The 13473-nt window shown below is 40.5% G+C and overlaps 1 protein-coding gene across 2 annotated transcripts in view; it reads left to right on the top strand.

Moving 5' to 3' along the window:
- The window catches only part of ARHGAP5 (Rho GTPase activating protein 5), an 86760-nt gene that overhangs the window by 24986 nt on the left and 48301 nt on the right, over nucleotides 1–13473 (top strand). Inside the window, exons 3-4 of one of the 2 annotated variants that reach the window (XM_025202468.1) lie at nucleotides 470–617; nucleotides 10787–10864. In XM_025202468.1, the coding sequence (XP_025058253.1) occupies nucleotides 470–617; nucleotides 10787–10864 (226 nt within the window). The remainder of the gene's footprint in view (nucleotides 1–469; nucleotides 618–10786; nucleotides 10865–13473) is intronic. The other variant, XM_025202469.1, reaches the window with a different exon arrangement.

Raw genomic sequence — 13473 nt, 5'->3', positions numbered from 1 at the left:
TTTCCCTTCTCCTTTTGTATGTACATAATTGGCCCACATACTGTTGCAAGTCTGTGCTGTGGCGAGAGCTTGTTTCATGAAAATGTCTCTATATATGGTATTTCATGTAAACATTTAATTAGCTTAAAGAAGAGAAGGAAAAGCTTCATAGCAACTCTTTTTTTTTTTTTTTTTTTTTTTTTTTTTTAAAAGCCTATTTGTTAAATCTCTGGGCTTGCATATTTTTCCATTACTTTTTGCCTTTTGATCACTTTATTGGTATTGTGCAGATGTGACTGACTATAGTACAAATACTTACACGCTTTTTTAACTTTTTTATATTTAAAATAGTTTGCTTTTTTTAATTGTGGATTTACTGTTGAGGAAAAACCACACAGTGTAGATACAGTCTATACTGAAAGACTGCAATGAGAGTTTTATCATATTGCTTTGTGTGCTACTGAAGTAACTATAATATCTTTTGTTGTAGCAGAAAAAGAAACCTAAGACATTCAATCCTCCAACCCGTAGAAACTGGGAAAGTAATTACTTTGGGATGCCCCTACAGGATCTGGTTACATCCGAGAAGCCCATACCTCTGTTCGTTGAAAAATGCGTGCAATTCATTGAAGATACAGGTAGGAGCGAAGTATTGTTGAAAGAAATATTTTATTCTTTTCCTCCTATTCCCTGTATGTGTCTCCTTTGCTTCACATATTGGTTTTATAATTTTACCTGGCAAATACATGCTTGTAAATAATATTTTTAAGTATCTACTGTACAATGAAGTACAGTTCAAGATTAGTGTCTGTTTAAAATATAATTTGATTTAATTGATATGCATGCATATAGAGGAAAAGGTTTTTTTGTTTTAAATATGGCTATTATAGCTTTAATCATATGAGATAAAGTACACTTTTAATGTTAAAAGAACTTTAATATAATAGTATGGTGAGCTGGGTTCTCCCACTACTGCTGACATATTTTGCCTAAATAATATAGAGATTTCCCTTGATTTATGCTGTACATGCATTCCTGGAGAATGGTGCACAAATCGAATTTGCATAAAGTGAACCCACTTTACAATGTAATAAATAGGGATAGGTTCCTATGGTGGCGAGGGAGGGAGTGAGGCTGGGTCTGGGGAAGGGGCAGGTGGAGGGGTGCTACTCCTGGGGCTGCACAAGGCAGCAAAGCAGAGGAAACAGAGTGGCACTCACCCCAGCTGCAGTGGCCCCCGGAGCAGCTAGAGCCAGCTGCCTGCATCTACTCACCTGTCCCCACTCAGGCTGTGCCATGTCCTGGTGCAGGCAGCTGGTGTTGGCTGCTCCTGGGGCCGCTGCAGCCGGGGCTGGGGCGAGTGCTGCGCCTCGTGCTGCCCGGGGCTCTACTTGTCTGCACTCACCCCAGCGTGTGCTGAAGCAGATGCGGGAGCAGTCGACACCAGCTACCTGCACCACGGTATGGCGCAGCCCAGGAGCAGGGGGACAGGTGCAGGCCAGTGGCTGCAGGCTGCTGGCGCCAGCTGCTCCTGGGGCTGCTGCAGCCAGGGCAGGGGTGAGTGGGGCCACAGCTGCCCCCCCCAGCCCCCCGGGCGCCTTACCTGCTTGGGCAGGGGTAGCCATCTATGCTGATCGCATAAGTGCGAATTTACTTTGCATATAATGAATTATGGGTCTATATATGCTCATTGCATAAGAGCGAATTCGCATCTAAAGAACCTGCATTAATTGAGGGGAAACCTGTATTAAAAAATTACAAAACCCACTTTCTCTGAATGGAGAAAATAGATTTGATTTTCTTTTAAGTGCTGTGGTACTTTCTCTACCAAACTCAAATTTCTTTCAGTTGTCACCAAAATAAAATATATTGGGCACGTCTACGTGTTGCCCTATGGCGATGTAGTGATACTCTGTCACTGTATGGCATGCTATGGCAACGTACACATGATTGCCACCTATGTCGCAGTAGTGGCGTGCACTCCTGGTATAGTGGGTTGCTATGGCGATGTGGTGGCCAAATCCAACCATGTGCCATGCATGTGACATAGTAACCACCTGTACTGTGCCATGCTTTAGTACCTCCAAAAGGAAGTAGTAAAGCACAGTGCTGTAGCAACGTTGCCATACAGTGACATGTAGGTGTGCCCACTGTCTCCTATGATTCTTAGCATTTTGCATGTAAAAAAATTGTTTTTGTCCGCTACTTTTAAAGAGAGAATAAATTGATTGCATATTTACAGTTTACCATTTGGGGGACTACTGCTGTATTTTCTGATATATAAGATACTTCCTCCCAAAAAAGGAGTTCTGAAAATAATGCCCAGCACATTACCATGCTACTGTTGGGAGCTACTGGGAAAAACAGGCATAAGGGGGCTGTGGACACCAACCTCCCCTTCTGCTGTGCTTCTCTTCATGTATCTTGGACTGGCCCTTGGGGAATTGTCATTTTTATTAGTTTGCCCTTCTGTGCTGTATCCTCTGCTTTTTTTTCTTCCTTGTGGCTGGGAGAAGGCCACTGCTGGAAGAGTTGGGACTCTTATGCCATCCCTATCCTAGTATTCTGTGCTTACTTGCTGCCTTTCCTACCTCATGGATGCTATTTTCTTTATCAGTTGCCATGAAGGTACACGTGCAGGAGCTCCCAGGTGCTCTCTAGGGGCCCTTTGTGTTGCCATGTTGGTTATGGAACTTTTACGCAGTTCTGTCTTTTGGAGGGATTGGGGGCAGAGTACACTTTTATGTGCAGATGCATCCTAGACACTGGAAAACACAGTATCTAATTTTGTGAAAAATGATTTGAAACATGCTGTTATGCATGTGGACTCATATTAATATAACCTAGCATGTGTTTGTAATCTGTTGTACTTTTTATGCTAGTGGAAATACCTTTAAGGTGGTGGCAGTGGTATGTTTGAATTTATGTAATCCTTGCAATAGTCCTTTGATCAGAATAGTTGTAAGGTGGCAGCATATCTACTGTTAGTGAAGATTTTTTTTTTTTTTAGCAGCACTTCTATTGGTGTTCAGTTTATATGCTATAAAAATGTTTCCAAGAATATTACAGGTGATATGAATGTAATAGTCTTCTGCATGAAAGTGCTCAATCTGTTGTAGACTGCATGCTTGCGTTGTTAGTATGTAAGATGAAATAATCAGGCATTGAACTGTTTTTATTCTTTGCCTTTGAACTGTTTCTTTCATTGCTTCCTTATCTGAGAGCAAGATACTTTTTTAAACCAGAAAATAGGAATGAGATACTTCACAGAATAATTTATTTAATACTGGCTTATATATATTGTTATGGTATGCAGCATGAAGTTTATATACTATTATATCATTTTATATTACATATGCCATAATATATACTGTCTATTCTAATATATAATTATATACAATGTAAAATATTATGTTTACATACATACATACATACATACATACATACATACATACATATTAATGCCACTGTCATACCATGACAATATTTGTAAGCACTATAAACTTTGGTGTTTGAAATGTTGCACCAGTCAGACTGTTATAGAAATCTGAATAAAAAAAGTTGCATTAAAATGACTTTTATAAACATCTCTTAAAATCTTTGATAAACATTTTGCATAACAAATTAGTCTTTGAAAAGTCTACCTTTAATCCGTGGATGATATTGCTTTCCAAATGTACTTATATCAGTGTTGGCCAACCCACTGGTATTCATGCCACAAGTGGCATGCACAGCTGGTATTTTTGGCATGTATTTCTCAGGTGCTGTGATACAGGATGCCCCAGCAGTGGGAGTTGGGGCAGCATGCTAGAAGTGGGTAGGAATTGGGATCAGTGCTCACTTGAGGGTTTGAGTCCAGCTGCACCTGCTTTCATAGCTCTTGCAGATTCAGTTTTGCCATATGCCAGTGGCGATGGAATTTGATGGCACTAGGCAACTCTGTGCTTGATGATTAGAGTGGCACTATTTTATACTGTGAGCATTTGCAAAAAGGGGTGGCCACTGCTTTCCTAAATAACAGCTTAAACACAGTTAATTATGTGAGCATTTTCAGTACTGCAAGAGAACAACTGTTTAAAAATAAATACCGTATTTACTCAAATCTAAGATGAACCCCCCCCCCCCCATTGGATTTTATACAGTGTATACAGAGATTTTTATTATTTTCCAGGTCTAGAATCTTAGGTATTCGATAGTTGTCTTAAATTCATTCCTCCGCTCCCCACACTGCTCCAGCAGGGAAAGCAGTATCTGGGCGGGGGATGGGGGGGTCAGGTTGCCTCTTTGCCTTGTGTCCTCCCAGGCCTCACAGTCTCTGCGTGTTCCCCGCACTGTTCTCCCCAGTCTCTGACTCTGACTCCTCAGTCTCAGCTTCTTGCCCTTCCACTCCCCCATCACTTCCATCTCTTCATACGTCTCTGCTTATTGTCAGGTGCTTCCCTGGCTCTTTTCCCTCTCAGAGTGCAGCATATGGAAATGCAGCCCCTGTTAGCCTTGCAGCAGTGTTAGTGGCTGGACAGACAATGCACATTGTCAGCGCTGCTGATTAGTTAGGCGGAGGACAGAGTTTCCCTGTGCTTTGTGCGCTGGAGGAAATCTGATCTGGAACTAAGCTGTGCCCAACAGTAAGTGTTGGGGGAGGAAGCAGAGACGGGGAGAAGCTGCACAGGACAAGTAGAAGCGGGGCAAGAGGCTGCTGTAGATTTAACTCTGGCCCTGGCCTCGGTTCAGGGCAGGGGTCAGAGCTGTAGCAGCCACCTTGTCCTCTTGCTTTGTATGCAAATTTCTGACAAGGGACCTTTTCCCCCTGTGTGGGCTGGGAGCGACCCGGGCCCTTTTCCGTGCTGCACACGGGCTGTGGCCAGCAGCCCGGGCACGCTGGATCGGAGAGGGAGGGCGACGAGCTGGAATTAGGCACAGACGCTTAATGGTAGATTTAAAGATTGTTTACTTACACCAGAGATGGTAGTGGTGTAGGCTGGAAAACTTGCTTGAGTTGCGGTTACAGACACAGACAGCACGGACGGTCGCGTGGAGTTTGCTAGGCTCCACGGAACAGAGCTCCGGATGCTCTGGGTGAGCGCCACCAAAATCGGACTCGTAGATACGTCTTATAAATTCTTTCCGCTCGAAGACGGGAAGAGGTGGGCGATGGATCAGGTCGCCAAGCTCCTCTGAATCTCACACAGGGTCTCTATTACCCTGCCGTGTATCCAGAGTCTCCACGAGATGGATGTGGAGTTCTCTTCGGCTTGGGCGGAAACTGCTCAAGCCTCTTATACGGCTAACAGGCCAATCATTAGCCGCCACGTGGGAATAATTTAGAACTAGCCAATAGCGGGGAACGAACTTGCATACGGGTGGCGGGAACTCTTTTGCACCGTGCATTTCTCTTGCAACTTGAGCAATGCACCCTGCAAAAGAGGCTGCAAAGAGGCGGGAAACTCATCCCTGCACCAGGGTTCTCCTCCGCAATAGGAAACTCTCCCGTGCAATGAAGTTGCAACCTGGCAGGGATAATTCTGGTGCCGAAGCACACACAAAATCATGCCTTTGGGGTATGATACCCCCATGCCGAGTGGGACAAAAATCTAGCCTTAGATTCAAGTAAATATGGTAAACGCTACTCAGGAACATCCTAAAACGTGGAAATTGTACAATTTAAATTGGTTCAAAGTACACCTAATTAAAAATCCAATTTCGGGTGAGGTTGGAGGGAGAGCTTTGGTATTCTAGAAGTGGTAATTCCTTCGTTTTTTGGTATCATCAGGTAGCTAGATAAGGATTTACTCTCCCCTCCTTTGCTGCAGTCTTGGAACCTGTCCTGTGTTTTAGAAGAAATCAGATGCTGCAGTCAGATGTTTCAGTTTTTTCAAGCCTATGGCTTTTCTTAAAGATGAGAGATGCACATGTTTTTTTTAGGTGTTGTACTGATTCTAATGGGCCATATGGTTGGGCATGGAAAATCACAATTGATGTTTGATGATAGGACATGGCCTCTCAGAAGTGTTATGGCCTCTTACGGAAGAGCTAAAACCTCCCACCGTGGTTGGACCTGGAGTGTCAAGCTTCATAAAAATGTCGTCTTAGCAATTGTGACTGCTCTCTGTGTGCTTTCAAGCTGATGGAGAACTTGATTCTGTTGAGAAAAATGTCACAGGGGCTTCTGTTTGGGAATATGCCAAGCAGTTTCCTTCAGAGGTCTTGGAGGCATTATTAGAAGCAAGGCTGTCTCTCAAGTCTAAGGCATTTATATAGGGTTCAGTGCAAGAAAAAAACTTAATCCTAGACCAGAAACTTTTTGTGTAGTCCTTCCAGCTCAATCAGATACTGATGAGCAGTTTGGAGACCTAAGGAAAAAGCCTTATGTCAAGATTTTTACCAGAGGCTGTGCTTAAGTTTTAGCTGTCAAAATGATGCATCTGTTTTTGGTAGACTTTCTATAGAGACTATAAACTTGTATCTTTGATGAATGAGTCATAGGAAGAGAGAGAGAAAACATTGTTCCTGAAGGACTAGTAAGACTGCAGGTTAGAGTTCAGTTACTGCAGAAGTCAGTTTAGTAATTAGATCCCAACCCACAAAGGTATTTAGGTGCTTAATTTTTCTCAGTTCAGTGGAAATTGGATCTAAGCTTAAATCCATTGTTTCTAGTTCCATTATATCCTTCCACATGAAAGCTCTATGTGGTTACAGGAAGTCTCTCAAGAGACTTTCCTTGATAGTATTTGTGCTGGAAAGGCCTGGAAAGATATTCCGTTGGCCTCCAAACTTCCACACGAAGCAGCATTTTGATTTGATAAATTTGCCTCTTGTGCTGTCCAGGAACACTTAAATTTCAGTGTGTCTTATGGCTCTGTTTTGGATTCCAAACTTAAGTTCTGTCTTACAGTCTCACCCCTTTTAAATGGAAACTTCTGGGTTGTGGAATATCTTGGACCAAATGCCGCTTTTTTTTCTTCATCAAAAAGAGTCGGTGGCCATGTCTATTTGAGATGCTGACAGCGCAGTAGAAACTAGCTGCTGTGTGATCAATGTCACCTAAAAGCTGTTTGGCAACTCTACTGTGCTGTAACTCTGGTTACTTCTAGTATAAACAAGTACTAAATGACTATGTAGTAATGACTGTGCAGTTGGCATCTCATGTAGACGTAGCCGATATCCATCTTTCCAACATTCAGTTCTTCTTTTGTTACTTTCCTAAGACATTGTAGAGAATCTACAACCCCAAACTACAAGGGACAGGAACAAAATGCTTTCAAACATTCCTTTTGAAATTAGGACCCGTTGGCCTGCTCTATGTCTCTGATCCTTGGGTCAGACTGCTGCTTTTCCTTCGTCAGTGGTTTTCTGTTGTAGAGGGACAACTCTTTTGTTTTCCCTTTAAGCAATTTTGTGGTGTGATGCTTAGTCACTTCCCACAAGGACCAGTGGAGTACCTTCTGGTCTTTCTGCTCATCTGCAACCTAGGATAAAAGTTAAGATTTGCAGTCCAAAAGAGAAGAGATGTGATTAGTGGCACTTTGATTTAAATGACTTGGATCATCATGATGCATGTATTTCAAAATAAGTGTTTACTGAAGTCATCAAACCATCAATTCTGATAATAGTTCTTAAACTAGACGTTCCTTCTCCCATCTTGGTTTATTGAGATCAAGTGGTTCTCTCTTTGTCCATATACAAAAAATGCAAGTGAATCACCTCTTGAACTCTTTCATTTCATTGGTCCTACTTTATGAAAATGCTTTATCCAAGATCAACCCATGAATCTGTTCTGTCAGGAAAAAAAGACGCCCAAAGGTGTGGTTCCAAAGGTGTGGTTCCAAAGGTGTGAAGAGTACTTCTCCTTTTAAGCTTCTGACATTCTTATTTTTCTTTATAAAGACACTCTCACGAACATCCAATTAGGACAGTGTTTCTTGTTCTCATTATATTATATTCAGTTGAATACACACTTAATCTGTTATTACTCAGTAGATTTTTGTACTGACAATATCTGATGACACCTCAGAGTTTGTCTGGGGGGAAGAATTCTCTCTGTTCAGCAGCAAAGCTCCATATTCTAAGAGAGCTCCTGCTCAGTAAGAACATAGCATCCCCACCTGCTTAACAACAAACACAGTCAGTTAGGTTAACCATTTTCTGTACCAGCTCTCCTTAAAAAAAATTGGGTTCAAGTTTACTGTCATGTTGTTCAGAATCCCAGCCATCTGTAGACTGTTTCTACTTCCAGGACAGTTTCATAACAGCTAAATTTCACTGAAACAACCGAACACCTGATTAATATGGAAAAACTTGTAACTGCAAGAGACAGACTTCTCTCATGCAAGAAATAAATATGGTATTTTTTTTAATTATCTTTTTCTTTTCTTTTGGTATTCAATTTTACTGTCTAAACTTTGCTTTCAAACTTATCAGTTCCATAGAGGAAAACAAAGTTTTTAGCCTCTTAACTAATGAAGAGAGTCTGGGGCTTTAACTTTCTCCTGTTTTGGTTAGTAGCAGTGGTTAGAGAGAGAGCCTTGTATGATAAGGTGGAATTAATATTTGGGCTTCTGTCAGAAAAGTCTGTAGTGAAGTACAAAATATAACTGAGAGCTAGATTTGAGAAGGAAAGGTAACTGGTATGAATGTCACTGCATTAGTAAAGAAAAAGATTAGCACCTAATGGTTTTTTCTTGTAAATGGGTCAAAATGTTATACTAAATAATCCAACACAGTATAAAATTGTCACCTGCAGTTTGTTTTAATAATTAGGTCATTCTTAAAGTGAAGGCTTTTTAAAGTTCATTACATAATTAAGGTACTTGAAACCTGATAATGAATATAAGACATGGATGGTTACCCTAAACTGTTTAGAAGCTTAGACATTGTGCCATGTTATAGGAAGATGTTCAATCAGACTTTAAAACAAGAGTTTGTTTTTAGTTTGTGAAAGAACAACCGTTTTTAAAAAACCTCTTGCCATAATGATTGCTATATTTTTGTTTGCTTGTTTTGCTGTTTGCTTTGAGTCTTATGGCTCACTAAATTATACAATCCAAATGCTTCAAACTCTCAGGTAAGTAAATTGGTGGACTTATAGATTTTGCCAAACTTTTACTTTGAATATAGTTTTTTTCAGAAAACAGTTAATTGATTACACAGTCTTTGGCTGAAATTAAATCACGTGTAATTTTAAAATAAGTAGCCTGTTAACCATTGACAGTTTACTTTGGGAATATTATCAGAGCAAACTAGTGGCATACCAAGGTTTAAGCTTGTCTGTGCCTTCATGGGGGTACGTGCATATAACTTAAACTGTTAGTGCTTATTTGTTAGTGCATACTGGAGTATATCACATTCATCTTTAAAATGTATATAATTTGTGAATAAAATTGTGACTTCCTAAGTCTGAGGCAGTATACTGTTACAATTATTACTTTAGGAAGCTTTCTAATCTCTAAAGGATGGGGAACAGTGGGTTTAAGAGCATTTCCTAAATCTGCTAGGTCAGGATTTAATTTTTAACATTATTGGTGTTCCCGTTGTTTTAAACTAGTGTGTTGTTTTAGAACTTGGAATTCCTATTTTTTTTGTTTTGTTTTTTTCACACAAATCATAATCACTCCACTTGTTGAATAACCAAAGAGTTATAATGGTAACGGTTAAAAAATACCTCTGCTAATCCCTCTTTAGAAATATGTGATTTTATTTAAGCCAGGAACACTATGTAATTAGATTTTTATTACCTCAATGTCATGTAGTTAAACATAGTCACCATGACTGACACACAATGCACAGTTTAGTATCAGAATCTCTTTAGAGCCCTTATGATAAATTTAAAAGACGCTAATTTCAAATAGTTATTTAATGGTAGTGTGTATTACCTTGAAAATTATGACATGTATGTGATGGAAGGCATTCTTTTAAACTTCTATAATGCGTGGCATGGAGCATGTGCTGGGGAAGGGGCCAGGGCTGTGTTGCCACAACAGATGGGCCCCTCATGGTTCCCTTACCACCCACACCTTGCAGGCCATCCATTGATGTAGGCATACCTCTTTGATAGCTACCTTAATTGTAAAGGTAGTGCAATATTTGAGAGAGAGAGAATTGGTGCAATTCAGTGATGCCCAATGTTTTCACCCCACAGGCCAAATGAATGGAGTGGGGCTGGTCCGTGGGCCTGATAGAGCCAGGATTTGGCTCACACTGTCCCCTCCCTGGCCTTCAGTGTATGGAGTGAGCCCTGGGGTCTGGCACCACCCTGGGGGCCTAGAACCAACCACTCTCAGCCCCCAGTGCTACCCCTGCCTGGCCCTGAGCACTGGGATTGGGTGTCTGATGAAGGGAGCAGGACCTAGGGCTTCCCAAAGGTCTGGAAATTTGGTGTTGGGGGAGTGGTGTCACAGCTGTCCTGGCACCAAATTTCTGAACTTGTGGGCAGCCCTGCAGGCTGGATGATACTGGTTGAGCACCTTTGGTGTAATTAATGAAAATAATTATAACATTTAGGAATAAGAACATTTATTTCAGGTTTTAAGGTCATCTCTGGTAGAGATCAGGATAAAAAGTTAGTGTTGGGTATGCTTAAGGCCTTTCATCTTCTGAAGCAGAGAGTTCTGGCTTTTCTCAGAGATCAGATGGGACTACAGGTTTGATGCATTATGGTAGTTTGTTTCTATATTCTCAGCACATTATTTTGAAAATCTATATACAGTTCCTAGTCATGATTGATGAATAATTATGTAGTGTTTGTCCAGCTCAATATTCTGTAAAATATAATGTATTTTGAAAAAAATATTTTTTTCCTTCTCCCCACAAGGACTGTGTACTGAAGGTATCTACCGTGTTAGTGGGAATAAAACGGATCAAGACAACATTCAGAAGCAGTTTGATCAAGGTAATGATGGATCTCAGTATTAGGAAGGAAAATATCATCTTGAATTTATTACCCAATAGATGTTGCAGTACAGGTAAATTGTACTGAAAAAATGAATTCTTTCCTTCAGTGTTTGCATGTAATTTTAGAAAGTTATGGTTGATTAAAAGGAAAATGAGACACTGCTACCTTTGATAAAAGGGCATTACTATAAATGCTTAGAATTAATTACTATGAAAGTATTAATATTAGCTAATTAATTTGAGTGGAGGCATTTGACAAGACCTTAAACGTTCTCTTTAGGTGAAATAATAGTATTATTTAAATAAAGCAGGGAAAATGGATCCCCTTCGAGTCTGCATTTTAGGGTGTCTTGGGTAACTAGGATCTGTTTCTGGAAGTAGACATTTGGTGTGTAGGTATGTAGTTCCCTTCAGAAAATTTTCAGGTTGTCTAGATTCCCGTCTCCCTTCTCCCGTTTTTGCCAGAGCTATACTAGCCAACATGTTAGACCTTCATGCAAATATCTCTTCTCCTTTTGAGCAACTAAGCATCTTTTAATACAATTATTTACTTAAGGTTTGCTAGGGGTCTTAAGGTTATTTCTGTCGAGCAATAGGTAATATTGAGGTACAAAAACTGACTCCATGTGTCCAGCTGGAGAGCAAGGGCAGCTGGAAACCTGTTGTCATTCTACCTTCGCCTCCTTCTCCCCCCACCCCCCCCAAAAGTAGCACAGCTAATGAGACCCCTTGAGTGAAGGAGCTGTTCTCCCAACCTTTGGTCAGAGCAGGAGCAGGCATGCCAGAGCTTGAATTCTTCTAGTGTGCCTTATGAGCATGTGCTCTACCCTTTCTCTCCAAGACGTGTTTAAGTAAAACATGTCATGCTGAGTGTTCGTTTACACTGTGCCTGCAAAGGAAAAGGTGATAAATGGCTTCTTAAAGGGGCAGCCTTGAAGCCTGTTTGGGGAAGGAGAGGAGGGGTTGAGGTCATGCCATCACCTAAGTGCAGCAGAGTTCGGTCACAATCATGGAATCCTGTTGCAGGAAGGAGGGGAGGCCAGTCCATCCTGGGATGCATGTCAGTGCTGTAACATGCCATAGGTTGAGATTAAAGCCTGATATGAATAAGCTGCAAGGACATGCTACATTCTTTAACCCATTAATTGCACTTCAACTGTATTGTCTGTGAGGGGCCTAAAGAGCATACAAGTATACCTGCTGAATCTCTGTGGTGTCATAATATAGTTACCCCTCTGGTAAAGTGTCTGACTGGGATGAACAGAGGTGATGATGGGAGAGGAACTCAAACTACCCTAGTGGAGGAGGTGCACTGGACCAGGAGATCATGAATTCTAGCCCCGTTTTGTTCCCAAACTTGTATTAAGTTTTGTGAACCACACATTTTTATTGAGCTGTGCCTTGGAGAAGTAAGTGTCCAAGTTTTTCCCTTTAGCAGATTCAGCAGTTGGTTTTCAGCTCTGCTATAGTAGAACAAAGTATCATCCCTTTAGCGGTACTGCTTCTCAAATAAATGAGGCCAAAGATGCATGCTTAGTTTACTGTCTATAAAATGAAATTATTCATGAATAATTACCTGTGCAAACCACCCTGCAATATCCAAATGAAAGTCAGTATCTTTAGACTGTTCTATTATAACTTGTGGAGTAGGACCCACAGAAATATAGGTTCTTTTCTAGTTACGATACAGACTTCTGAAAACTATCTGAAATGATTTGATTATCAGCACTTAAGAAGTGATAGGTTATGGAAGTTATGGAGAAAAAGTTCCGAGGGGAACGGAATTCCATTTTCAAAAGAAATTCAGGGTCTTCAGTTCCTGACTTGTTTTTGAAAAATTACTTCTGTTTTCCACTTCCTCTTCTTCCTCAAAATGATGGGTATTTTAAAGCAAAGCTTGAACTAAAGTAAAGGGTATAGTTAACAGTGTATGCAGAAACTAGCATCTGAAAACATAACTGGTATGCTGCTTAGTTTTTCATTATATTCTTCTGAACCAAACACACACCCCTATTTCAAAAGCTGGTCTTTCCCATCTTGTGCAGTTCCATTTCTCTCAGGAAACTGTAAAGAACTTGTTGTCATCTTTCATGTACAGTTACAAAAAAATATTTTTCTCGTCTCTGTATGACATTTCTAAATATCTTATATTTCCTGAAGCCAAATGTACAAAATATTGAGAGGAAGCTGTGTGTGTGCATTTCTCTTCAAGTTCACATGTACTTTTGTTAAAGAAAGTTCACATGTACTGTTATTCCAAAGAAGATATAATCATGAAGACTGTGTAAAGTAGTGCTTGTAAAAAAACAGAGAAAATCTCTAAAGATATCTGACCACCCAAGCACCAGAATCAAAACACCTGCTCTGGCCATATCTTGACTTAACAAAAGGTGTTTTTTAAAGTGTGCTAATTCAGTGTTGTAGTGGAGAAATGTTTTAAACTCTCTTTGTTAGCACTTGGGATGGGCAACTTGTCATACTTTTTCAAGGCATTCCTCAAGTGTTTGTGTCCTCTGGTTTTTTTGTTTTTTTTTATTTTGTTTTTTTCATTTTAAATAGCATGTTTCTTCAAGCCTCTAATGGGAAATAAAATAACCCTCCTTCCCC

The sequence above is a fragment of the Alligator sinensis genome, unplaced genomic scaffold (genome assembly GCF_000455745.1).
Source record: "Alligator sinensis unplaced genomic scaffold, ASM45574v1 scaffold720_1, whole genome shotgun sequence".
Taxonomy (NCBI): domain Eukaryota; kingdom Metazoa; phylum Chordata; order Crocodylia; family Alligatoridae; genus Alligator; species Alligator sinensis.
Note: the sequence above shows the minus strand (reverse complement) of the source record. Positions and strands in the feature narration are given on the sequence as shown.